The sequence below is a fragment of the Stegodyphus dumicola genome, chromosome 3 (assembly GCF_044657685.1).
Source record: "Stegodyphus dumicola isolate Sdum_Otavi_A_Nest chromosome 3, ASM4465768v1".
In the NCBI taxonomy this organism is placed as follows: domain Eukaryota; kingdom Metazoa; phylum Arthropoda; class Arachnida; order Araneae; family Eresidae; genus Stegodyphus; species Stegodyphus dumicola.
The window spans coordinates 130,576,059-130,603,549 of NC_140770.1; the positions used below are offsets into that span (position 1 = coordinate 130,576,059).

At 33.9% G+C, this 27,491-nt stretch overlaps 1 protein-coding gene across 1 annotated transcript; it reads left to right on the forward strand.

Annotated features, from left to right (window-relative positions):
* Nucleotides 1-4,403: 4,403 nt before the first annotated feature.
* On the forward strand, nucleotides 4,404-16,793 carry LOC118199975 (uncharacterized). The gene is made up of 3 exons (XM_035371880.2): nucleotides 4,404-4,507; nucleotides 10,290-10,391; nucleotides 15,732-16,793. The coding sequence occupies exons 2-3, from the start codon at nucleotides 10,291-10,293 to the stop codon at nucleotides 16,366-16,368; spliced, it is 738 nt and encodes a 245-aa protein (XP_035227771.1). The 5' UTR covers nucleotides 4,404-4,507; nucleotide 10,290; the 3' UTR covers nucleotides 16,369-16,793.
* Nucleotides 16,794-27,491: the final 10,698 nt, after the last annotated feature.

The window sequence follows — 27,491 nt, forward strand, 5'->3', positions numbered from 1 at the left end:
TCACTAGTAACTGAGTTTTCGAATCATCCGAGATGATCACGATCCCATTTACTTCGGCTAACAGAGTATTCAACTGCATATTACAAAATAACTGAAACTGAGCTGACGGGATTTCATTTATACATTAATTTTCTTTTTTAGTGCATATAATGGAAAATATAAAAAATTAGCAGACAGACCACGTAGTTTACAAACATGCGTATAGTGGTGAGGGCACTCGACTACGAAACAGTAGGGCCCAGGTACGAATCCCGAAAAGGCATGACTCATAACTCACATCTGTATAAAATCAGTTGTAGCATATGGCTCTGTGGTAATTATGCTACATTGATTTATTCTGTTACCACTGTGATGAGTGCGGGAGGCATATAAGCATTCTGTACTGCGCCACGCGCATAGGAAAAAATCCGTACTTGTGATTGACGTAAAAATTGATATGTGGATGACATCTTGCTTATGGAATAATAAAATTATAAATGCCTTCAAAGATGATGTTAATATCAGAAGCAATCTCAAATGCTTAGATTATGTAAATAACTGTCATAAATTTAGTGCAAAGCACATTAAATTACACGACGATCTCGACTCAAATATAAAGGCATATGTGCTAGTAAGTATATCATGATTGAAATTTTGTCGCATTCTGTTCCTTTCACATTGCAGAAAATATTTCCTTTGCAATTGTACATGTTATTTCCATGTTAAGGTCCACGTCTTTATCACTTCTAATATTCCGTTGCCTTAAATGAAAGAAAAAAACGCATTCAGTATATTCGCTGAATACACGTATATAAAAAACTTTCTTCTCTGATAACACTATTTTTATGCAAAGGTACAAATACAAATCGTATATTATACATTAAAAAATAGGCAGTATTCATAAAGTACAGATTTAGGGGAAATATTCAATTTATACATAGTTATCTGTATTCCTGTGTTCCAAATCTATAGTAGTCTACCTTCAAAAATAAATTTTAATTTTTGAGACTGACTACAAAATATCGTGAATTTACTGTGTATTATGTTAGCTCCTAACGTTTTTGCTGTTTGTGAAAACTGATTTGCCTCTTGCTTTCGGAGATTGAATCTGCAAAGAATCCATATTGAATAAACATGAATCAATAAATTAATAATCACAAAACCTTTAATATGAATTCTTTTAAAATAAGAATACATTTATTAAAAACCTCTGCACATAATATTAATACATAATTACATTGAGGGAGTTAGCGATACTGATTTTCTTCTCTATGAAAAAGAAAAAGCACTATATTTTTTATATTAAATTCATCATACTACAGTGCCGTAATAAGAGTAATCCGCAATAAAAATTCAACACACGTCATTAACGATAATAATCTTTTTGGTACTGCTATCAAAATGTAAATAAACGTTATGGAGGTGTATTTTCGAGCCCAAGCAAAGTCAAGGCTTTCCTAAGCGTAGAGAAAATGATGTCATTGGAAGCCGTATCCAATCACGGGGATGGATTTTTCCCTATGCATGTGGTGAGGTACAGAATGCTTATATGCGTGCGGGAGATGTAACTATATACTTCAAATCATTTGTTGCATTAAAATAATAAAAGGAAAGAAAATAATTACAAATCGCTTTCCGCATGCAAATCATCTTCCGACCGATTACTAAAAACTATATTATTATTATATGCAATTTTTAGTAAACTATCCCATGGAAATAAACTCTCCTGAGAAGATCTCCCTCTCTGAAAATGACCAGTATATTTGAGAGGAAAATAGGCATTTCCTTCTTTAAAAAATCACTTCTGAAATCATCTGGGCTATGAGTTCTAAACATTGCTGCCTTGTCTCCAATAGCACCGACAGCGTGAAATCTTCCGAGAACAACAAAAGAACCATAGATCTTAATTTTCATTATACCCACAGAATAAGTCTAAAATATTATGAACACTTTCCTCTTGAAAACCAAAAGTTTACGACATGATATTTTCACGCCAACAATTTATTTCTGTTCCTGTCACAGCACTTATTATGCACGTCACTGTTTGGCGACGTAGCATCTATTCAAATAATTTCCAGTTAAATTGATGTAGATATTGAAGAAGTATAGTCTTATAATAATGTTTGTTCTTGTGCTGCCATCTATTGAAACAATAAATAACTACAAAAATGAATCGTAATTTCAACAGAAAAACTATAAGGACGTAGTAAATGAGAGAGCATCTTGATTAAAAGACCCAGCGGAAAAAATTTTGAAAAGAGCTTTATAATGTTGAAATGATATTTTGCCATGCCTTCCCTTTACAAACGAACTAAAAATCTCCGAATTTTAACATTTGCACCATCGGATAGACCAGTATTTTCAATCGCACTTTCTTAAAATGAGATGCAGGATTTTCAGTAGTAGTCTTAGTGCTATAAATGACAGTATCGTTAACAGTTTTCTAAATACTTCATGTACTCTTCAGGCTAGAGAAAATTCCTCCAACAGGGTAATATACACTCCACTCAAACCTTTTTTTTTTTTTTTTTAATCACTATTTTTTTTTTTTTTTTTTTTTTCTAGGAGGGGGTATATATATATGAACTTTTACGTGCGATTTGTTTACACGGTATACTTAAAAAAAAAAAAAAAATTAAAATACATTAAAATACATAATATAAATAAAAAGTAATAAAAATCGTAATTCAGAAAGAAAGTTACAAAGCTCCGAGAAAGTCAAAAATAACATGCAGCTTAAAAACGAAACCAACAGATGCCCCCAAAATATTGATATTACATTATAAGGTATTTCTCCCGCCTTCTTGGTGTGGTGGTCTGCACACTAGGCGTGTATTCCAGAGGTCCGCTGTTCGATTCCCGTTGAAGATGTTGCTAATTTTTCATCTCTTCTGCTTCCAAAAATCCTAACGGATACACTGGCGCTCGAACTAAAAAGGTGGTGGATGAGGATTCTAAACACCCAGGATTTGGAGACTTAGTCACCCTTTAAAAGGGGTAGTATATAAGGTATTTCTCCCGCCTTCTTGGCATGCCTTCGTGGTGTGGTGGTCTGCACGCTGAGCGCGTGTTTCAGAGGTTCGCGGTTCAATTCCCGGCGAAGGCGTTGCTAATTTTTCAATCTCTCTTGCTTCCAAAAAATTCTAATGTCTCTACAACATCACCAGTTTAATTACGGAGGTTTCAGCGGTTATTCGAAACGAAACTTGAAGATGAGAAGCCGAAAACATCTCAGTGTTATCATCAGAAATCGTAGCGATAGCATTGATGGTGGAAGTTTTGATATTTTCAGTGAAACTGATGTTAACGAAATGGTTCAGGGCGATACCGTAAGTGGCAGTGACATTATTAAGGAACGTGCACGAACTCAATTAATTCACAATAATTTAATATGTTCATTATAATGTAGATTTTTTGTGGCAACAATGATGTTTTGTTTGCATATACTTTGAGGGTGATAGCGCACGGAATGTTCTTTTTGATATGTTTAGAATGCTAAATAAATAGGTTCGTTGTTAATTAAAAAGGTTTTCTCTGTGAAATATATATCCATTCGTCCGAAGTTATTAAAATAAGTTAAAAAATTTATTAATTTCAAACAGACATTATAAATCACTTAACATATCCGAACTGATGACCAGGAAGGACCCAATTCTGTTACTGAAAATAACACCTAACCTGTAGGGTTTTGGAGCAAATAGGAAAGTTTATTATCTTGCAACCAATTCTAATTCTAAAAGAATTTTAAAATTCCAGTATGAGCTTTGATCTTGTACGTCTGGTTATCGCGACGTATAAAAGATACTAATCATAAAAACCGTCGTCTCAAAAATTGATGACTGGCTAGATTATATTATCAAAAATGTCAACTCTGAACGAGTGCGAGGTAGCACCTTCAAGGGGCCAAAGTGATTCTAAACCAGTTCTGCACAATAAAATCCACGTTGCTGACTTTCTGTGTACGTTTAATAATAATAATAAAACAATTTTTATATGTGCATTATGAAATTTTCGTACATATAATGTTTAATTTTTAAACAAATAAAAGATTTTAAAATGTCCCGTATGTAAAGTAATTTTTGCCTTGATCGGAAAACCACTTTCTAGCTACATCGTGAGGTTTTGAGAGTATTTTATATGATGGACTTCTTTAATGGGTCTCTATTTGCAGTTCACCTTTTGTTAATGCGTTGCAAACAATTTATTGTATAGCTGCTTTTGAAGTTTCAGAATACTTTTAAGCATTTTTATGCGGTTCCTATTACACCGAACAAAACCAGGTTTGAGGATACTTAACAATGAAAATCCTATAAAATCTAAAAATATGTATAATTTAAGCAAACTCTACTGGCAATAATTATTTTCGTTGAAAGATAAGCTCGTGAAAACGGAACAGAAAGCAATTATGGCTTATTAGTCAGACAATTTACTACACTAGTTGATTTTAAACAAGAGAACGACTTCAAAATTTGTGAAAAAAAATAAGGTAGTTGCAGTGCATACAGTCAAAAGCAGCCTGTTTCTACGCGTAAGTTTGATTTATAATCTTCCAAAAGTTTTAAGTTATCAGCAAATAGTCACATTTTAACAATTGTTTATTTCTCAAGTTTTACTTTTTAATTTGACTAGATTAAGTATTTTAAATAGTATGATTAGTTAATTATTTAGCTGGAATTAGTATTTGAAGTAATACAGTTTATTAAATTATTAAATTAAAGTAACAACTATGAAAATAATTAAATTTATTAAAAAGTAACTTCAGCATTTTTATCGGAAAACTAAATACCTGTATTAAAGCGCAGGAATGAAGGAAGCTTTATTTTTAATGAGAGTGTATTTTGTTATGTTTCTGTTATTCTCTCAGATTTTATACCACATTTTTATAAGCATTGGTTTAAGAATTTTAATTGATAAATTATTATCAATTTGTACAGTACTACTAAGGTCCTTTAGGCTTCGAATTATGATAAATTATAAAATATCTGTCGTAGCTAAGATACGGAAATTCTATGTTGACCAAGAAAGAATGCAAGACCAGTCAAATTCTGAAAACATGTAGTTGCTTTCCTAAACATTGACTCAAAGATCTTAATTTGCAAAATACTCTTATCTCTTTGCACAAATATTAGGCAGAAGAGAAAGAAATCAGTAACGAGACAAACCAAATTTTGAAATATTGCCCGATATCTGGTTTGTATCCCCTTCAAAACAGTCTCATTCTGGATCATTATCATTATCATTATAAGGGCACAGCCCCGATCCTCCTAGCCGGCCGTATAATCAAAAAATCTAATGTGTACACCACATGACTTCCTTGCACGGAATATTAAATTATACGCATTTTTTCTTGCATTTCATTTAAACGTATGGGATTGAATTAAACCTACTTCGCCGACAGCGCATAAACCACAATAGAATAAATGCATTCTTTAAAATTCTCTTTGTTTACCATAGCGACACTCTGGCGCTAGGTTTACTTAACAGTATTATATTTCGTTCATATTATAAATCAGAATGCACAAAATTTATATCATTTAAAGAATTATCTAATCGTTGCCACATATTCTATTCAAATACTATAATAAAGCTAGAACGATGTATAAAAGAAATTAAGCAAACAAAACAAAAAAGGAAACAGTTTTTCACAGACAATTGAGTATTTCTCTTTCAATTAATTCAGCTCTCACTTTGCGACAAGGCAAAAATACAGGGTGATTATAATTAAAGTTTAAGTTTCAAAACGCTATAAAAAAAGAACCACTCATGAAAATGACGTCAAATTTGAAAGGAATGTTATTGAAGAAGGCGGAAAGCGTATGGCAGAAGAAAAAATTTAGTTTCAAAAGTTAGCAACAGATGGCGCTGCAAGCGGAAGAAGACGTAAATTAAAATGTTAGTTAAATTTCAGTGTTATAAAGCCGCCAGGTACCAGGCTGTTCCTCATTTCGCGTCTCAGACGTTCGCCATGGGTGTTTCACTGCAGGACCGCGCTCTGCTGGTAAAGCTGTATTACAAGAATGATGATTGTGCAAGAGTAGCTCTGCAAAAATTCAGTACACTGAAGGGTATAAAAGAAAGCGTTGGTCCAATGAGTGTCTTAGGTCTAAAGAAAATGATGCAAAAATTCGAAACGACAGGTTCGTTTGATGTGCAATCTGGTAGAGGGAGAAAACGAGTGCATTCGACGGTAGTTGAAGAAGTGGCCACAGCATTACAGGAGGGGTCGGCCGGTGGTGTGCAACCGTGCAGTGCACGAGGAATTGCCCGAACATTGGACAGGCCTACGAGCACGGTGCTGAAAATTATACGAAACATCCTGCAATGCTATCCGTACAAAATTGGCCATGTGCAGGAGTTGCTTCCGCTTGACCTGACAGCTAGGGAGACGTTTGCGTTAGAATTCCTGGCTCGCAGGGAAGTGGATAATGAATGGCCGTGGAAAATTTTGTGGACAGATGAAGCCCATTTCCATCTGACAGGGTACGTGAATACCCAGAATTGTCGAATATGGGCAACAGAAAATCCACTGGCAACGCACCCCGTACCACTTCATCCTGAAAATGTCACGGTATGGTGTGGCTTTACGGCATCATTCATCCTAAAACCATATTTTTTCGAGCAGACGGCTGCTTCCGGTCCTGTTACCGCAACCGTCACTGGTCAGAGGTATGCGTCTCTTTTGCGCAACCACGTGATTCCAGCTCTGCAACAGCGTGGATGTGTGGATGAATTCATTTTTATGCAAGATGGCGTTCCTCTGCACATTGCACATCCCGTGAAGCAGCTGCTGAGGCGCCATTTTGGAAATGCTCGAATTATCAGCCGTCATTTCCCTACAGCCTGGCTGTCCCGATCGCCTGATCTTACTCCGTGTGATTTCTGGCTGTGGGGATATCTGAAGGATGTTGTGTTCCGTGCTCCAATTGCAAATTTAGCGGAATTAAAGGCACGCATTTCGCAACACATTCTGAACATCACCCCGGAGACACTGCGATCCGTTGCGGAACATGCTGTTTGTCGCTTTCAACTTGTTGCACACAACGGTGGATACCATATTGAACATGTTTTGTGCCAGTCTCGCGAGAGTTCCGAACTTCTTTGATGAATGGTTCTTATGCGGTATGTCGCCGCAAAACTCTTGAAACCGATTTGTCCCTTTCGATGTGATATGTACAGTCATGCAAATAAAATTATTCAACAATTCTAATTTCTCAATGCGTTTTAATGTGTAACTTCTACCTTAGCCATTGTTTTACGAATCGTTTATCGTTTCTCGTCGTGATTCTGCCGTTTACAGCGCCATCTGTTGCTAACTTTTGAAACTACATTTTTTCTTCTGCCATACGCTTTCCGCCTTCTTCAATAACATTCCTTTCAAATTTCACATCATTTTCATCAGTGGTTCTTTTTTTATAGCGTTTTGAAACTTAAACTTTAATTATAATCACCCTGTACATAAAAACTAAAAATATCTGTATTAAAATTTACGAAATAAATCTTAAACACTTATTTCCTCGAAAAAATTCCAGAAAGGATTAAGCATGATTTAATTTGCAATAATAAATAAAGGCATTATCTTTGTTGTTGCGAAGCTAAGTTTCTCTGGATTGGCAACAAATCCACTACTCTGCTGTTTCAAATGTAAAAAAGCAATGGCTGCCATAAAAAAAAATTGCTAGGCTTAGCAGCACTTAAACAACTTTAAAATTGTTGATAATTTTAAAAATATTGCATACAGATTTACTAAAGGCATAAAAACCTCAACCGGAAGATAAGAACAACATAATTCAATCATTTTTAAAGCAAAAAATGTACAATTTACAAACATATAAGAGTAAAGAAACTGAGATCACTCAGCCGGGTAACAGAGTGAATATATATATAAATATATTTATATATATTTGGTGCGGCCGATTGCAACCAAAATACGAGGTGCACATCTACATGTTATAGCATCCCTATATACAAAATTTCAACGTTCTGAGGCTACTCGTTTCTGAGTTATGCGAGATACGTACATACGTTCATACAGACGCCACGAAAAATTCTCTTCAGAATTCATTTTAAAGCAGTTTTATAATTTTTTTGGAGGAAAAGAGTGTTTTATTCTGTCCTTACATACAGATATCACGGAAATACATCGTTAAATTGCATTTGAAAGAGGTCAAAATGGGATATTTTCGTTGAAATATGCTGCCTGAAACTTTTCGCGATTACAATACTTCCTCTTTACTTCGTACAAGGAAGTAAAAATGGGACTGGCTAGAAAAAACAAAAAGTCCAAAATCTGAGTCTCATAACCGAATTCCAATTTTGTCTTTGTTCGTATTTACAATTTTCATTATTTCTCTGCAAAATCTTTCAAATTTGAATAGTTCTTTTTAAAATCTTCCTTAAAATTCCTTCTAGTCTCATTCTGGATATGTGTACATATCACAGCTCTTCGCTCGTACTACCGTTGAAATACTTTCTGTCTTTCATTAGCCAGAGAGTGTCCCATATGGTAGACGGTTATTGCCCCGCTAGAAAGGGGAACGATAAAACGCAGGTACTTAAGCAAACCAAAGACTCCAAAGGAAACAACAAACAAGAAGTGCTTTGAAAATCATGCTAACACTTAACCGGACGGGTCAGGTTTCCTGTTCTGACTTCCTAAGAACATAGAATCCTTCCTACCACATATAATTACCTTTTTTATTTAGAATTTTTATTATGTGTTAGTTTTCCTTTTTATAGGTATTGGTTTCATTCCTTGTTACCATTAGTGGTACTCTTTGGAATCGGATTCAGAAATGTAAGTATGTATGCGCGTGTGTATGGATGTATATCCGCATATGTGTACGTGTATATACGCACATAATACATAGATACATATTTATATACATTGCATACATAAACTCATACATCCATACACACTTGCCATACGTATATATTTTTCTGACTTCGATCGCGACTCCATTAATTATAGTACTATCTGTCGGTTGAACCTACTCAGTGGCGTAGCTAGGGTGGGGCAAGGGGGGACATCTGTCAAAGGGCGCAGCATTCAGGGGGCGCCAAATTGGTGTTACGAAATTTTAGAATGAAATGTTTTCCGTTCTTGGCACAGAGAAAAGGGCGCAAAATCTTCAGTTGTCCCCGGGCGCTAAAAACCCTACCTACGCTTCTGAACCTACTGAGACATGAGACTTTATTATGCCGCGTTTAGCTAGTGTACAAACTAGCTTTTTGCTTGCTCAATACAATGCAGATGCGCTAGGGAGCTAAAAGTAGAAAATTACATAATCTAAAAATTACACATCATGAAGAAAGGGGAGCCGTAACGAGCTCGAGAAGTGGCGCCATCTATTTTGCCCTGGGAGAGTTAGACCATTCATCGTTCTGAAAAACCTGAAAAGAGAGTTACAGATTTTCTTGCATATCACTAAAGTACAATGCAAGTTGTAATTTGTCTTCTTGCGAATTCCTGTTTTTAAAGAGTTCAGCAAACTTCAGTAATTTACTGAAAAATTCAGGACTTTATTTAACTGCGAACCAGAAAATAAATCTTCCATCAGTCCATCATCTCAACATGAGTAGCTGACGCACGCGCAGTAGCTCTGATATATGAGGATGCATTCCTGAGATTATAATCGTTTTTAGCGAGAATTTTAGTCAACTCTGGTGTTGATTTAACTTCAGATTTTCTTGGGCGAATGTTGGGAAAAAATTCACAACTTTTATAAGCAGATTTGACATCAGGTTTAGTGTGAAGTTTAGGAAAAAGCTCACCTACTCCGTAGTTTTACGTTTTAAAAACCTCATTTCTTAAGTAAGAAACGTGCTCGTATTCACATTACTCATGCGGAAAACTACGAAACCCAAACATGTGACCCTTTCGCCTGGGTTCGAACCCAAGTCTAACGATCCGTATTCGACGTTCTTAACAATTCAGCTATCGGTGGGCCAATAGCGTAATATATAAACGCATAAATTAATAAGCAAATTTTGCGGAACCTCCTAATACATAAATCATTTCAATATCTGCAATAAAAAGTAAATTTTAACAGAAGCAAAAAGATAACAATCCGTTGCATAAACCGCATCTGCAGTGACCATAAATCATAAACGAATGAAAACATTTGCCAAAACTGCTTATATATAATCTTTGATTTGCATGGAATAGGACTTCAGCATATGTGATATTCTTCAATAAGTCATTTAAATTTTTTTTCAAATTGCTAGTTAAAATTTTAGATGTTTTCTGAGATCTAAATATATTTTTTTTTTCCTGATCATATTAGTAATTCAATATTTCTTCGTTTTCATAGGATGGCAGCGTGTGCAAATCATGCGCTATGGAAAGAAGCACTCAAGAAGGAAATGAGAATATCTGAACTACATCCAACGAACATTCAACCGAAAGTGCTCAGGTACGCAAAGTTTCACAATCATTTGAGTAAAACTTATGAACTGAAGATTTTCTCAAAGAAATTATATCTGTTTGAAATTAGGTTATTTCTGTTGAAAACGTTACTTGTATGCAAAATTTTTCTTTCAGTTGCTACAAACAGGCATTTAGAGTTTCAATGCATATTTATATTAATAAAGTTACATTTTAATTATCACACGAATGCGTTAGAATATAAAAATGCAAATTAAATTTGTACAATAAGATTAACTGTTATTTCTCCTTGGTACTTGCTTGTTGGACAGAAGTAAACGATAAATCGCAAAATATAGTTATAAACTGGAAATTAACAATCTTGGCGACAGTTCAAAAATACCAGCTCAATAATATATCTGAAACAGAAATAAAATTATATTTAATTAACAACTGAAATTCAAATGGAAGACACACTTGAAGATATTTTGGTGGTTAGCTATGCCGACAGATATCTTTGAACATAGTGTTTTTCAAACATATAGTGTCTTTCAAATAGGGACACTTAGAATTACATGAGTCGAAATTTCTCCAGTGGAGCTATGGTATGAAAAGAGTGGACGGGAGATCACTGGATCTGTACCCGATGTGTTTTTCATCAAAAGTCGGACAGAGCTGACAGCTGAGCGAATTAATGTTATCAATGATAAGGACCCAACGAGAGTAACTAGCTCTACGCTCTGCCTCTTGGCCACGATGAATTCATGGGCCTGCCTTCAGATCAGTAGACTTAATAACAATATGAGCATTATTCAGTTCTTTAAATCTAAGAAATTGCATCCTCTTTTTGTAAAAAAAAAAAAAAAAAAAAAGTACTAGGTAAATAAATTGCTCTGCTTGATGTTAACATAACCCACAGCGAAAGGTAATAAGAAGAGACAAGAGACAAAAACACAAGAGACACAAGAGACAAAAACAATAACCAGAGAGTGACGTAGAGGAAACTATACGTTCACTTGGAGGGTGACTCAAGCAAAAATGAGTAAGCATATGTCACTATGAAAACTTTGTAAAAATGTTAGTACTATTCAGATATTTATAAGGATAAAAATTTTTATCCGGATACTGGATGATTTCATCGTTAGGCGTATTAAATTAAATACATTTTTGCTGCACTTCATTTAAACTTATCTTCTCGAAGTATACTTTACCAATACCAATAATGAATTATTGCCGGTTTATCGTACGACGTTACCAGCTCTGCTGAAATAATGCCGTGAGAGCGGCAATTGAGATTGTAATCTACGTGAAGGGTATTGTGTCCGTGGAACGGTGACTTGAGTCCGGGAGAAGAAGGGGTTGTCGATGCCTTCGCTCAGGAGAAACTGAAGCTCTGGCAAAGAACGTCAAACAAATACTAAAACAGTTGAAAACGATTACAAATAAATGATAGAATGAAAAACTATATAGTACATTATATATAGATACGTATGTATAAAATATCCAGCAGGCTTTAATTTATGTGACAAAGTTTTCATTTGCCAGTAAATGGGCGGCGAAAGGTCGAAGTAATTTTTTGTTGTCAAGAATCTCATAACCGAAAATTTCTGAATAGTTGACAGTCCGGCAATTTATAGCCTTGGTGAAAAATCTGTCATTTAGATCATTAAGTAGTGTATGCATTCTCGAGATCTTAAGATCTCGGTGCAGAATGTCCGTGCTTACTACGAAATGTGCGTTTGTGATTATTCTTAACACCCTATTTTGAAGGGTCTACAGAATTTTTTCGTTGGCTGGTGTGTGGGCAGCCCATGCTGGTGATGCATAAGTAATAACCGGTCTGATAACCGAGACGTAAATATGACGTTTGCATTTCAGACTTAGGGTTGAATTTCTACCAAGCAGGAGATATAAACTGTGGATTATGTTATTCACTTTTCTTCTTATATTCTGAATATGATCCGTCCATGTTTGCTTTTGATTTAGGATAATTCCAAGATAGTTGACTGTTTTTACCCTTGGCACAGTTTCATCGGAGAGTTTGATGTCACATTCTAGTTGTTTTTTAATTTTATGTCTCTGAATAATGATAAGTTGGGATTTTGCAACATTTATGCTAATTCTCCATTGCGTGCAGAACTCAATATCCGTGATCTTGTTTTGGAGCTTGTTAAGTGCAAATTTGACATTTACAGACTTTATAGCAATCACGGTATCATCCGCGTAGTATGCGAGGAATGAGTTATCATCTGCTCCTGGTTTGGGAATGTCGTAAGCATAGTACAGATAAAGAATCGGGCCAAGGATCGAACCCTGGAGAATACCTACTCTGATTGGTCGAGGAGATGAAAAGTCTTTACCTTGTTTGACGATGAAAGTTCTTTGACCTAGGAAAGAGCGAACAAGTTTGACAAACTCTTTCGCAAAGTTCAGCTTATATAAAAGTCCATAATGCCAAACTCGGTCTGTAACTTTTAGGTTTTGTACAATCTGTTTTTGGTTTTTGAATTAAAATAACAATAGCTGTTTCCCATGGGATGGGAAAGTAGGATTTTGAAACGCTGGCGTTGATCACACTCGTAATTTTTGTAATGCAGTTCATTGGTAGGTTTCTTAACACGAGGTTGGTAATTTTATTAATTCCAGAAGCTTTTTTAACTTTGAGATTTTTGATTACTTGAGATATTCCTTTAGGTTTTGTGAGCTTTAAGTGGTTATCCGTGGAGTAGTTAATTGCTTAGCCCTGAGTCGACAGAAAAATTAATTTCATCAATAAAAGCGGAATCACTGGGTTTTATAGACGGTTTGCGGCGAAAATTGGTTATATAGACGGTTTGCGAAAACTTCTGCTTTTTCAGCATTCGAGTATGTAAGTTTGTTATCAAGTATACTTATCAGGCCTACTATTTCTTCTTATTGCCTTTGCGAACATAACTAGAGTCCTGAGTAAGAACAGGGTGTTTACTCAAAGCTATGTTCCTGAAAGTGTAGAAAATACAGTACAAGTGGGAAGGGTTTAACTACCCTTTATTCTTCATAGTTTACAGCTAATCCCGCACTTAGGGATACAAAGACCAGTACTTATGATCTAAACGGTAAAAATAAGAACTACAAACTAACTAAATTTAAATAAGAGCTAAACTCAAACACTTTACAAAGACTAGTAACGCGAAGATTGGCCTTTTATGAATGTCTTGAGAACAAAATGTCTTGAGGTATGTAGTACACAGAATGCGGGAAACCTACAATACGACTTCAGTATCAAGAGGACTAAACTCTGGCCTTAAAGGCGGACAGCAACTGACTGAAAAGCTGGCATAAAGTAAGGTGGCGAGAAGTCTCTCTCTCTCTCTCTCTAATTCCTTCTTGGCTAAAAGCCACAACTTAAATACTTTGTTTGCAAGCCCAATTTTCATAACTAAAACTAGCCGCTTTTATTCTGGCCGGAAGTGGAAAATAAAAGGAGACAGTAAAGTTTTAAAATAAAATAAATGTTAGTAAAACTTAATATCCTTACATACTAACATAATCAATCGATCTCTTAAGGCGAATTGAAAATGACATCAAAAAATTGCAAATTTTGAAACTGAATATCCCGATCAACTTTGTCATACGGATGTCAAACTTCTTTTAATTTTTTGTCATAAAAAGTATAAAACTTTCCCTAATATAAGTATAGGAACTCCGAGACCACATTATTTAGTTAGATTTTCTTGTGAAAAATTAATTTTTTTTAATTTGTTGTTGCAAAAGCATGAATATTTGCCTCATTTAAAACACTTCTGTAACTAGAAGTATATAGATGACCAACGATTGCGAAAATAAAGGCCATATAAGAGAATGGGTATTTATATTATATATGTATATATATATATATATATATATATCAGTAAAGACATCAAGTAAGAAATTTAGAACTAATTTTTCACAAAGACCAAAAATTGAAATTCATTTTGTTTTTAAAAAATTGTTTTGTTATTAAATATGTATATATATATATATATAATAGTAATTTATTTACTAAAGCAATGACGATATTTAATTGGTTTATTAATTTTCATATTAGAAGTTTGCATTTCTATTTTTCATGATTTAAATTCAAACTCCTTTAAAAATATTATTTTCGGAATTAAATTTCATACTTCTGAGTTACTTCATTCAGAGCACAAGTATTAGGAAATTTATTTCGATTTCAATTAATTTCAATTAATTAATTCAATATATATGTATATATTAATTCAATATATATATATATATATATATATATATATATATATATATATATATATATATATATAAATTGAAAAAGAAAATGTAAAGCTAACTGGTAATTAGACGTAAGACCTATCTGGTCTCTAAAACTTTTGCGCATAATGCTGCAAAAAGATTTGAAAGAATAGTAGTAGGTAGGAACATTGCAGCTACCTTGCTAAAAAGTTACCAGGAGCTGTATCTCCACGAAATGTTGTAACATAGTACTACATAAATAATAAGAAATTTGTCTGGTAAAACTGGAAAAACTGTATACGCGCTATAAAACTGCCAAATTTTAGTGCGGAAGACTTGCTAATGCACGAAAAAAAATTAATGAATCTGACCGTTGTTAACTCACATGAAAGTTACATGAAAAATAGATCGACGGAAAAAAAAATATATATATATATAAGGAAGTTACAAAAAAACATGGATTATAAATGTCAATATATAAAATGCCTATACATAAAAAATTAATATTAAAAATTGCCAATATATAAAAAATGCCTATACATAAAAATTAAAATAAAAATAAAAAAATAGAATGAACACACAAAAAGCATCAAAAACAAGCTACAAAAACAATAATTAAATAGCGGAAAATGGTTAATTAGCCCACTCGTACTCTCAGTTGGCTTTTCAAGGTAAAAAAACTGTTCTACGAAATAGGCTAAATACCATTACGCGTTTCGTCGAAACAGACCATTGAAGCTCTTGTTCAATGCGAAAAAATTTTTTATAAAAGAATATTAGTATTTCCGAAAAAAAAAATTTTTTTTTTTTTTTGAATAAATCCTTTTCTGTAGCTCCATTGCTCTCTATATATATGTTTGTTTCTGCCAGTTGCAATAGAAAAGAGAGATGCTAGATATTATAGGAGTTCCATATATAAAATTTTGAACTTTCAACAGTTAATTAATTGGTTTTGAGTTACGTGGATACTTAAACATGCATCACGAAATACAGACGTCACGACATACATGCAGACGATAAGGAAAAAAAAAGTCCCTGGTGCTAAATCCTTCTTGACTTTCCTGAAGCTGTCAGCTAATTCGAAAGAACACAATTTTTACTACTTTTAATTTTTTTTAAGAAACGTTAAATTATAAAATAATGTTCATTTTCTCATCCACAGAATTCAAGGAACCTGTGATAAGGTATCTCTCCACATATACCCGCAAAATGAATGCTTGCATCCAGTTACAGAAAAGAAGCAAATAGTTCATGGAGTTTGCCAAGAAGATAAAATTAGGCATCCCTTTGTCTGCCATATGGTTCCTTCTGCAGCAGGTGATACTCTTGCCTATGTACCAATAAAAACGGTACCGGAGAATTTTGGCATAGAGCCTGTATCTATCTCTGAGACAAATTATAAGCATTCGCATCAACAAAATAATCAAAAACAAAACTTCGAACTCTTCTTGCATCCATGTAAACCTAACAGCAGTTGCAAACACGTAAGCAATACCATGCACAGTCCAAGTCCATTAATTTGCATGCCCTTGGTGACGTCTACGAGCAATCCAATACTTCCTTCATCTGACATTACACCAATGATTACAATGAAAAGGAAAGAGAAATTAGTATATCCCCTTCCTCTTCAAACACAAAGCGATAAAACCTTACCCCTTGTCACATGCATGAGTCACCCCCATACGTTCCCATTATTACAGGAGAAAGAAAGTAGGATGTTTAATATATTGACAAGGCCTATATGTCAGCAACCTCATTACAGTGGACCACCTAATCTACTGTCAATGATAATAAAATAATAAACAAAGCTAAGGCATACACAAATAATTGCATTATAAGTGATGCTTTCAAGTTTTAATGTTTAAATAAATGGAGTTTAATATCCTTCCTTTTTCTTGGTTTCATTGCACTTCCTTCTGAAATATCACTGACATGAAACATGAAAATGTTACTTATTTTCATATTTCGGTAATTTTAACGTCGTAACATAAAACTGGCCTTAAAGAAACACTTATGATGTCACTGATGTGCATATTTGAAACAACAGTGTATATTCCGAATACAAAAATAACAGTTGTATAATAATTACGACTATGTTTTTATCTATTTCAGTTTGTTATATATAATACATCAGCAATTCATGTAACTACGTTTCTTATATTTATAAATTCTAAGCAATGTTTTGCAAAATAATTAGTAAGGAGTAAAAAAATTAATTTCAAAGTTTTATCACTACCCTCACAGTATTTTGTATGTTTGCACCTTATATGTCAGCAATTTTATCGAATTGTTATATGTAAATTTTTATATGTCAGCAATTTTATCCTTATATGTCAGCAATTTTATCGAATTCTCAGATTACATCTTTAGAAAACAGTAATATAATAGAGAGGGAAAGTAATAAAATAATTCTTCAAACTTCTTGTGCTCTGACTCCCATATTACTGTTTTGCTAATGTTAAAGGTTTTGCACAAGTTATTTGATTTGTCTACAGTTTTGGCTTTAAGTAGTGTAAAGTTTCTCAGCTGAAACATTTTAGTTTTTGCTTCCTAAATGCATCAATATGGTGATATAATCCTTTTGTTGTATTGTTCTCCATTGTACAATAATACTTCCGTTCCCTTTCCTATTACCACTATCACTTCTTTACACCACTATCACTTATTTGTAGGCTTTTAAAATTTCCTTTTTGTTACAAGAAAGATAAGAAACAGGAATTTTTAATTGCATAGTAATGGACAGGATCACGTTTTGTGAATTTGATTGTTGTGAATTGTGAAACCGGCATTATAATGCGCTGCTTATCAAATAACAACATTTTCATCACTGAAGAAACTGCTGTCCATGGTTGCATAAAGTGAACCGAAAAGGTTTGGTGCCTTTCAGTAGATGATTCTGTTTCCGTCGAAACTCGAAACCATGGCCAGGGGCTGAGATGGCAGTCTATATAGCAGTTATTGAATCATTAAAAAACTATATGGGTCTAGTTGTTGTGCATATCATTTTAGATTTAGACTCGATAATTGACCGAACTATTGCGAAGAGCAACGTTGGCGGTTCCTGAAATAAAGCCCTGGGGCACATGACATAATGAAATCCGGACGTGGAAGCAATCTCAGAAGAGAAAACGGAGAAAAGAGGAAGAAAAAAAGTACCAAAATGAGCAAGTCAATCTAATCAGACAAGTTCTCAAAACGTGACGAGCGATCAGAGTTTTCAAGAAGAATCCAAGACAATGCAGGTTCATTGACAACAATATGAGAAAAATACACTACAGCAATGGTTTCAATGACAAACTCAAAATCTTCAATACAACTAAATACAACACAATTCAATACAACGATACAACACAATTCACTACAGAAATTCTGCAACAACCTAGGCTATAAAGTTACAACACAACAATGCGAATTACATCACAGCAATAGCTAACACAATTTCCAAAGTTGTTAAAGTTGTCATCTTCTCCCATGAAGGTGTGTGCTGCCAATGGCTTGAAGCTTCGATCTTCGAAGAGAATTTCATAATTAAAAACTTGAGAGTAATTTACGAAGTCACACTGCACAGCTTTGTTGAAGAATTTTTCATTGCATCTTCTGATATAACCTGGAATTGTCTCAAGTTTTAAATCTCTATTCTATGTATAAGTCATTACGAATAAGATAGTGGGAGTCAGTAATAATGCGCAGAAATTTGTTCTGTACAACTTGCAACTGATGAAGCTGAGTTTGAGTAACCGTGTTCCAAGCAGGAGCAACATATAGCAAAGTATTGGTCGAATTCGGGTGGTATAGACATGTCTTTTGGCACGCAAGCTAAGATTTGAGTATTTTCCAATGACAGGGAGAAATCTGCACCTGATGCCAATGGCCTTGCTCTTGACACTTTTAATGTGGTTAGACCATGTGAGTCTTTGATTTAAAATGATTCCTAAATCTTTAAATATCATTTTAGAATTTACATCTGAGTTTTTATAAAAGTAAAAAACATCAAAACATGTCATGTGCTACAATAAAGATGTTACTAATCCTCAGGTCCAGCTTTTGCTAGAGGAGATCAACGAGTTTATTCACCTTCAAAAAGTCATAGACTAGCATACGAAACTTAACCAGGTCGTCGCATGATGAAGTCAGACACCGAAGGATATGTGCCGGAGAAGCCTGCTCATTGTTACATTTCGAGCAAATACATAGACGGAGGACAAAAGGCAGCCTCTGTTAGTCCAAAGTGCCCACTAGCGGCCGAGCGGTAAAGTAGCTGAACACTGGTAATTCGTTCCGAGGTTCGAATCCCGCGAAAGGGCTGGCTGCAGGCTGCATGGGTGTTTTCCTGGTTTTCCCCCATGTGTAACGTGTATACGGGCCAGTTTCCCTTAGAAAGTTCTCCACGAAGGCATCCCTCCTCTTAGGCAGATAGCCCTCGAGGCTTTGCCGTAATTAAATAACCTAACCTAAACTAACCTGTTAGTCCAAAGACCTGAGCACCAGAGGTACAGGACTGACTTAACTCGTTTGCCTGTAGGTGTTTAGCTGAGTATAGTGGGTACAACAAAGTATTAAGTAAAATACAATTATACAATATCGCATACACTTGAACTAATCCAGTATGTATAAAAAACGTGATAACGCATAAAAAGAAAACACTATATCATGAATGACACTGAAATTTGAATCCGTGTTAATTTATCGCATCTGATCATATTCAATTTATGTGATATTAAAGATACAGTATCACGCTGAGTAAAATTACCTCAATTAAAAATGCATTCAAGTCTAACATCAAGATTCACTAGAAATACAGAGAGAGTTCAAGGAATGAAAGTACAAAAGTATTTAAAATACACAATGCTGGTAATATTTTTTTACGATGCACACAAGGGTGTCCAGCAAGCAAAGCCTTCGCAAAGGGCTTTGAAAGAGATACTGCCTTGTATCTACGTTAAACATGAAGAAACCTTGAAAACTCCCATGCAACCAGCCAAGCCATTCGCCGAGATTTGAAACTGGGTCGAACTACTGGTGTTCAACGACTCACGGCCCACCAGCGGCCGAGCGGTAAAGTCGCTGAACACTGGTAGTTCGGTCCGAGGTTCGAATCCCTAGAACGGGCTGGCTCGAATCCCTAGAATAGGGGTTTTCGTGGTTTTTCCCATGTGTAACGTGTATACGAGCCAGTTTCCCTTAGAAAGTCCTCCACGAAGGCATCCCTCCTCTTAGGCAGATAGCCCTCGAAGCTTTGCCATAATCACACACACTCAACGACTCACGATTGGTGGGCATTGGTTAACTGTTGCGCATACTTACAAATACATTATATGCAACAACACTCTGTACATTAAATAAAATAAGCACTGTTATGTATAATAAATAAGAAAATATCTGATATACTTCTTTCAGTACACTAAATGCAGGTAACTTATGCGATGCATTGCTTGTATAATACAAATAGCATCCTTATATGAACGAATACATTTCACCTGAATCCAGATGTATTAAATACAAGTTATGAAATACACATAAAATGTATTGAGCGCTAAAAATAGAACTATAAACATTGTGTACCAGTATTACAGTGTCGAGTAGACACAATTCTCTGTGATTAGGCCTTTTCATTTCCTATTATTCAAAGTTATAAATAAATAACAATTGTACTTAAGTTCTGTTATTATTGAAGACCAATAAATACTGTTACGAATTTATATCTAAGTAAATAATTTTAGTGAAATTATGTGTAAAACTGTAGTACTTTTTTTTTTTTTTTTTTTTTTTTTTTTGTATAATGTAACATGAAAATCTAAAGTGGTGACGCTTTGCCGGAAAAGTAAGAATACAAGGGCAAGTCTATTTAACATTGAGTAAATGACTATCTCGCTAACTTGGCGAGGTATCACCAAGCTGGAGACTGTTTTGGAGACTAATTTTTATCGCCAAATTTGGCGACCAATTGTCGACATTTTTGTTCTGTCCCTGTGTTACCGTAATGTGTATCGTAATTAAAAAACTATAATTTATTCCATAAGTAGCTAAACTGTATCAGCACCCATATGCTTTCCAGTAATTTCAAGAAGTACTGAGATTTCTCGGCGGCCATGTGAAAACTACGTAGGACCTCAGAAAGCATCTGCTTTCAGTTCTTGAGAGCAATTTCGTAGTATTGAGGTACCCGTGAGAGCTTTGCCTTTTTAGATGCGCTTCGCATTTCCTTGTGTTTAACATTCATAGTAACTGCCGGCCAGACGGTATATTGATTAGGGGAATACCGAAGTTCTCGTGTTCCTCCACAATAAAAGGCTCACCACCTCTGACCTTAGGAGTAGTCAGTACTGAATAACCAAATGCCTGCCATTGAATTTAAAAAATCTTAGTAATTTGAAGTGTAACTACTGATTCACTCTCTGATACTGTGAAAAAAGGTACGAATATTTTTGTGAAAAGTTTCAGATCTGTGAAGAGTTTCTTTTCATAAAATAAATTTTATCAAGCGATCATCGGTCTTGTGTGCATTCAATCTATTACGAACTCGTACGCGTTCAAGAGTTCAGATGCATTTAATTAATATTACAAAAAATACACATATTACCAATATATCTAAACACTTCTAATTTATACACATGCAATCCTATCATATTAACTACTGGTTTGGTTTACTTGATTGCGACAAGAAACCCTACGGCAACGGTTCTCAACCTTTTGACTTACATTTACCGTCTAAACAAAAACTGAAAAACTGTACTACAACCGCTACTTCAACGATTAATTTTCAATTTCTCAATAGAAATATTGAAAAAATATACATATTTTGCCATTTGCACAACCTATTGTCTATTTGTATTAAATATATTAAATTAATAATAAATATTTAACGCTCATAAAAAATATTAAACACTCATAAAAATATTAGACACTCATAAAAAATTAAACACTCATAAAAAATATTAGATTAAAAACTGGTTACCATTTTAAAGACCAAAATTTAATTCTAAAACTTAGTGTGAAATTTAAGCCTATTTAAGAGAGTTCAGTTTCATTATGTCTGGCTTTATTTCACTTAGTTTTATTTGTAAATTAGCATCCACTTTTAATTTTATTCTGTATTTATTTTTCAAATATAACATAGAAGAAAATCCTTATTCATACAAATAGGTTGTGTAAAAAGGCTATAAAAATTTGATATCTTTATTTTAAATTCTTTTTTCGGTCTAGCCAAAAGTTAACAAGTATTTATTTTCGAAATCTTCAATTATGAAAGTTGAATCTTCAATTATGAAAGAATTCATCACCTACGTATCAACCCTTTTCCGCTTAGTCAATACTAGCCATTTTTCCATTTTGGAAATCTAGGCTTGTTTCATTATTTTTTCACAAATATTTAAATGCACAATATATTACGAGTTTTTGAAAAACAGTCCAGAATATTCTTAGATCGCGTAGAAAAATAAGGAATACAAAACAGCAAGAAGACAAAATACCTGTTGCTAGAGATAATAAATCAACGTAAAAAGATTATTCTAATCTTTTTAGACAATGTACTCATTCCAAGTAATATCATTCTCAGACAATTCTCATTATCAATTGCTTTGAATATTTCATTTGCTATTGATTTATCACGAAGAGATTCACAAAATAAGTACTTCTTGGCAATTCCTTTATCTTCTTCGAAACGTATGTGAACTAATAATTGAACAAAGTTCTTTATATCAGTACTTTTATCCAACTGTGTAATGCGAAATAAAGTGTATCTTTTATGGAATCTGCCATTTCAAGAATTCATCGACTTACTGTATCATTTCTTAATGGAATATTATTATGTTGATTAGTCCTTTTTCGTTGAATAATTTTAAAACGATATCTTTAGCTGCTGGGAATATAAGATATTCTCCAACAATGTGAGCCTGCAGTCTTGGCAATTGTTAAGCTTACTAGTTAATTAACTTCCAATGATTTTTTCTCTTGAAATGACAAAACCTTTCATTATTTGTTTATCATTTTTGAAGTCCGATAATTTCCTCTTAAAATAATCTTCAGATTTACACTTTAAATTGACTTGCTTAGATTTAAGATGGAATTAGTGGAATAAGTGCATTTCCTATGCAGTAATTACTTGGAATAAGTGCATTGCCTATGCAGTGATGGATTTCGGGCAATAACAGGAAAACATTCCGGTGTTTTTTCTCAAATAAAGAAAGTTGCACCTGAAACTAAATTTACATTGTTCCATTCGTCGTGAAGCTTTAAAGAACAATGGTTTCATACTTTGTTTGAATAATAGCTCCCTCAAACAACACATTGAGGTGGTCGGTCCATTTCATCTCCATTGCAAGTAAACTCAAACGATAAATAACTTTCATTTTATTTCCTATAAACAATTTTTCTTTACTTTTCAATATCCTTAGTACTAGTAGATTGCCCTGAATTCATCACCTGCGTATCAACCCTTTTCCGCTTAGTCAATACTAGCCATTTTTCCATTTTGGAAATCTAGGCTTGTTTCATTATTTTTTCACAAATATTTAAATGCACAATATATTACGAGTTTTTGAAAAACAGTCCAGAATATTCTTAGATCGCGTAGAAAAATAAGGAATACAAAACAGCAAGAAGACAAAATACCTGTTGCTAGAGATAATAAATCAACGTAAAAAGATTATTCTAATTGAAAGTAGAGCAATATGAGCCAGGAAATGATGACACATAAAGTCTAGACGTGCTAATAAATCGATCAGCTCTAAAAGAATGAAGCCTTAAATGCATGGATTTTTATTTTTATTTTTTTAAGTAAAAAATACATTAAAATTGGTATCAAATAAAATAACAAAAATGCTAAAACAAATCTAAACTAAGTTTCAATTTTAATTTTTGAAAAAAAATATTATTACGTTCTACAAAATATAGTAGGCAAATGTGTAGTAACAATTTTATGCAATAATACATACCTTATAAACGTTTTAAAACTTTGAATACATCAAAATAACAACAAACACAAATGATTATGTCCACACCCTACACATCAACTCACAATAATGGTCGTTACACCGTTAGTAGTGCCACCACACTGAAACTTTCAAAACTATACAGTATGTAACTATACAGTATAAACAGTATGTAACCAATTGGCTACACTATGCAGTAAGCTAAAATTGTGTTTTGATTTGATTTACGTGACAAAATATGACTATGTTGCCAAATGGCAACTACATGCATTTAAGGGTTCATGAGATACTATTATCTTTTTTATAGGAATTTATTTTTATTTCTTATTAAATATAACATCCATTTCTATTACTCCTTTTTAAAACATCATTTATGACAGATTTTGTTATGTCTATGGCTCGAAGAATATGTGAGGAAATAAAAATGGATTATTTTGCTTAAGTGTATGAGCGGCTATTGACACTGAACAAAGCTAAGATCGCATAAATTTACGAATATTACAGAAACAAACTTAAATAGGTTGTTAAGATATTTAATTTGTGTGTGTGTGTGAGAGAGATTATGGCAAATGCCTCGAGGGCTATCTGCCTAAGAGGACGGATGCCTCGTATACACGTTACACATGCGGAAAACCACGAAAACGACCACGCAGCCAGCCCGTTCGCGGGATTCGAACCTCGGACCGAACTACCAGTGTTCAGGGACTTTACCGCTCGGCCGCTGGTGGGCCTATTTAATTTTTGAATTTTATAGTTGAAAATACTTTGTTTCTTTGCGTACTACCAATTTTTCTCTTGCTTACTACCAGTGGTACGTGTACCATCGGTTTAGAATCGCTGCCCTAGGGTTATCTGCGTAAAAGAAGAAATACTTTTGTGGAGGACATTCTAAGAAAAACTTGCTGGTATTCCAATTAACACTTGTAGAAAGCTACGAAACCGCCCTTGCAGCCAGCCTGTTCAGCTAAAATCGAACGCAGGATGAACTAGCAGTGTTCTGCCACTTTACCACTCGGCCGCTGGTGCACCTCATTAATTACTTAGATTATTATTTTTTTGAATTGTTAGCACTATGCATAACAGAAACACGATAACAATCGTAGACGGTGTACATTTAAGCAATTAAGAATGAATGACAACAGTATAGAATACAGAAAGAACGTGTTAAAAGTCCCTAATTAAAAATTTTTTAAATATTCAATTTCATTATTAATATTCAATTCATTTTTTTAAATATTCAGTTTAGTTGCAGTAACTTGGCAAAGGTACTAAGGCAAGTTCTTCAATAGTCTGATTTTTTTTTATTATTATTAAGGCTTTCTTCTTTCATATTATTCAAGAAATTGAGTATACACAGCATGAATTTAAATTTAGCATTATTAAATAAAATATTCGACATATAAATACCTACTAATTTTGTTAAATATGTATGTAAGCTTATTATACAAAATTCTCTTACGGTAAATGTTAATGACATAATATTTCGAGTATAATAAATACATGTAAAGATTAACACATAAAACGTCGTTAAGACCATAAATACCTAATACATTATATCAGGGATGGGCAAACATTTTCGGTCGCGGGCCAAAAATCCAAAAAAAAAAAATTTTAGTTTGGCAAGCCAACATAATTTTTTCTAAAATTTTAAAAACAATGTACAAGTATACAATTTAAATATGTTAATGAGATGAATGAAATTGTGATTTCATTTTTAAAATTTCCTTATATTGAGCTTCGAAGTGAGATGTACTGATTCGAAGGAACGAGAACAAATGCTCATTTGTCAGTAGGCTTCTGAAATAAGTCTTCCTAAGATTTATAGTTGAAAACACTTGTTCTCATAGTTAAGATGAAGCAAACATCAGCACTGATTCTCTGGGCGTGAAATATTAAATTTGGGAAACTTACTTTCGATAATGATTTGTAAAACTCTGAATTTAGAAACAACCCGTGGCGACTCGTAATAAGCACTGTGGAACTGCAGCACCCCCTATTTCCACTTATTATTATTTTTAATATTTAATATAGTGTGTCTTTTAGTCTTTAATTCTTTCTTTATGCTTTTACAATACATAATCCTTAAGCTTAATGCCAGTAGCCATCCCTCTATTTTGTGAAAAAGGTACGACAGACAGACAGACAAAGTAGACAGATGTATTGTTTTGCACCCGCTAAGTCTTTCTGCACCGATGGGCGAAAAATCAAGCATAGGTGCGAAGGAAAGGTATTTAGAAAGGGGGGAAATTTCGTATTTGAGGAGAATAAAAAGGAACTTCGTACATTTTGTACGAGTTCAAAAGGCCAGGAAGAAGAGATGGGACAAAATAAAATTTAAAATAAATGGCCCAAAAACAATAGAGGAAAAAAAAGAGCCTATAGAATGAAAAGGAAAAGAAGTAGAAAATATCCTAAAATACGATTGTGTCCGTGAGTGTAGATAAAAGGAGAAGAATCTGTCTTCATTTACAATAAAGTGTCTCACAGGTGTGTGTGTGTGTGTGTGTGTGTGTGTGTGTGTGTGGTGAGTGTGTATGGTAATGGTGAATAGATGTGTTACTGGGAAAAAAAATACTGACGGTGTTAAAATGCTTCATATCAAGGTATTTAGCATGGAATACAAAATTATATGTATGCTTACATCCTGAGATATTAACAAAAGTCATCAAACAAAAGTATATATTAATTTAACTAAAGTAACTTATGCTATTGTCGTTCCCAACATTTTCATGCATTTTTCAAAAAACAGCAGCAGACAAACAACATAGAACCATATACAATACAAGACCACAATAGCACACACACACAAAAAAAAATATATATGTGTGTGTGTGTGTATGTGTAAATTACTGAGTATATGTATTAAAAGCACAAATTAAACATAGTATTTATTAATTTAACTATCATAATTTATTACAAGATTAATTATTTTACTACTATAATTTATTACTAGTTAATTAATGCTAGTATAACACAATGAGGCACACTGTTATTTATATAAGCTCATAGTTCTAAGAATTTATTTAAGGCAGTGAGGAATAAACCATCCCTTACATATGGACATTTAACAGATAGCAAGGAACAGCATGAGAAAAAATCCGTGAAGTATAATATTATTTAAAGGCAAAAATAATATATTTAAGCGATCTAAAAAAAAAAAAAATAGAGAATCCAGAAGATCCGAGAGGGAAATAGCGCGTTGCCCAAATTTTCCCTCTCACGAGATTCCTCAAAGCAAGATAAGAAGAGTGGTGACAGACGTGAACTGATAACGTTGGCGTCTCTTTGGAATTGTTTCACAAAGGAAGCCACAAGTAATGAGCAATTTAAAGTATTTTTTAATGCTAAAAACTGATGAAAAATTAAAGTTTATTGATTTAGAGGCACTTATTTATAGAAATTTGATTTATTTTAGATGAAAGAAAAGTACTTATCTTAAAATTCCAGGCTTAGTAACAGATAGCGTAGTAATCCAGGCGTAGTAAATTCTCACATTGTCCGCTGTTTTATTCTCGTCAACATCGGAGAGAAATTTTTTTGAAAAGATATAGGTTTTGTAGAAAAAAAAACTATTTCACAGTAATTTAATTGAAAATCACCAAGGGGAAAAGAATTTTTTTTCACTTTTTACGGAGCGCTGCGAACGTGCGGCCGCTTGCCTCGGTGATCGCAGCGCCTCCCCAAAAAACGTACGAAATTCTTTGTTTGGAACTGCGCGCTTCACAGTTCCAGCGACGTGGTGTGTGGCTGTCCTGCGCATGCGCACACAGAAATGGCAGCACGCGAGCCGAGTAGAGAGAAGAGCACTGTCGCTCTTGCAGTGCCGAAATTCTGGCATGTTGTTGGAAACGTGTGATTTCTTTTTATTCCGCGCGTGTTGTATTCCTCCACAGGGTGGAACTTCACCATACGAACCACAAACAAAGTTGATGAAAATTTTCAACCTTTAAAGAATTGCCTTACTGAAATTCAGTCAACGTCAAATGCAGATC

What these genes read in the sequence shown, in the direction of transcription:
- LOC118199975 (XM_035371880.2), top strand. Translation starts at nt 10,291, where the DNA reads ATGGCAGCGTGTGCAAATCATGCGCTATGGAAAGAAGCACTCAAGAAG. An exon ending in ATTCAACCGAAAGTGCTCAG is followed by an intron (nt 10,392 to 15,731) that starts GTACGCAAAGTT and finishes TCTCATCCACAG; the next exon opens with AATTCAAGGAACCTGTGATA.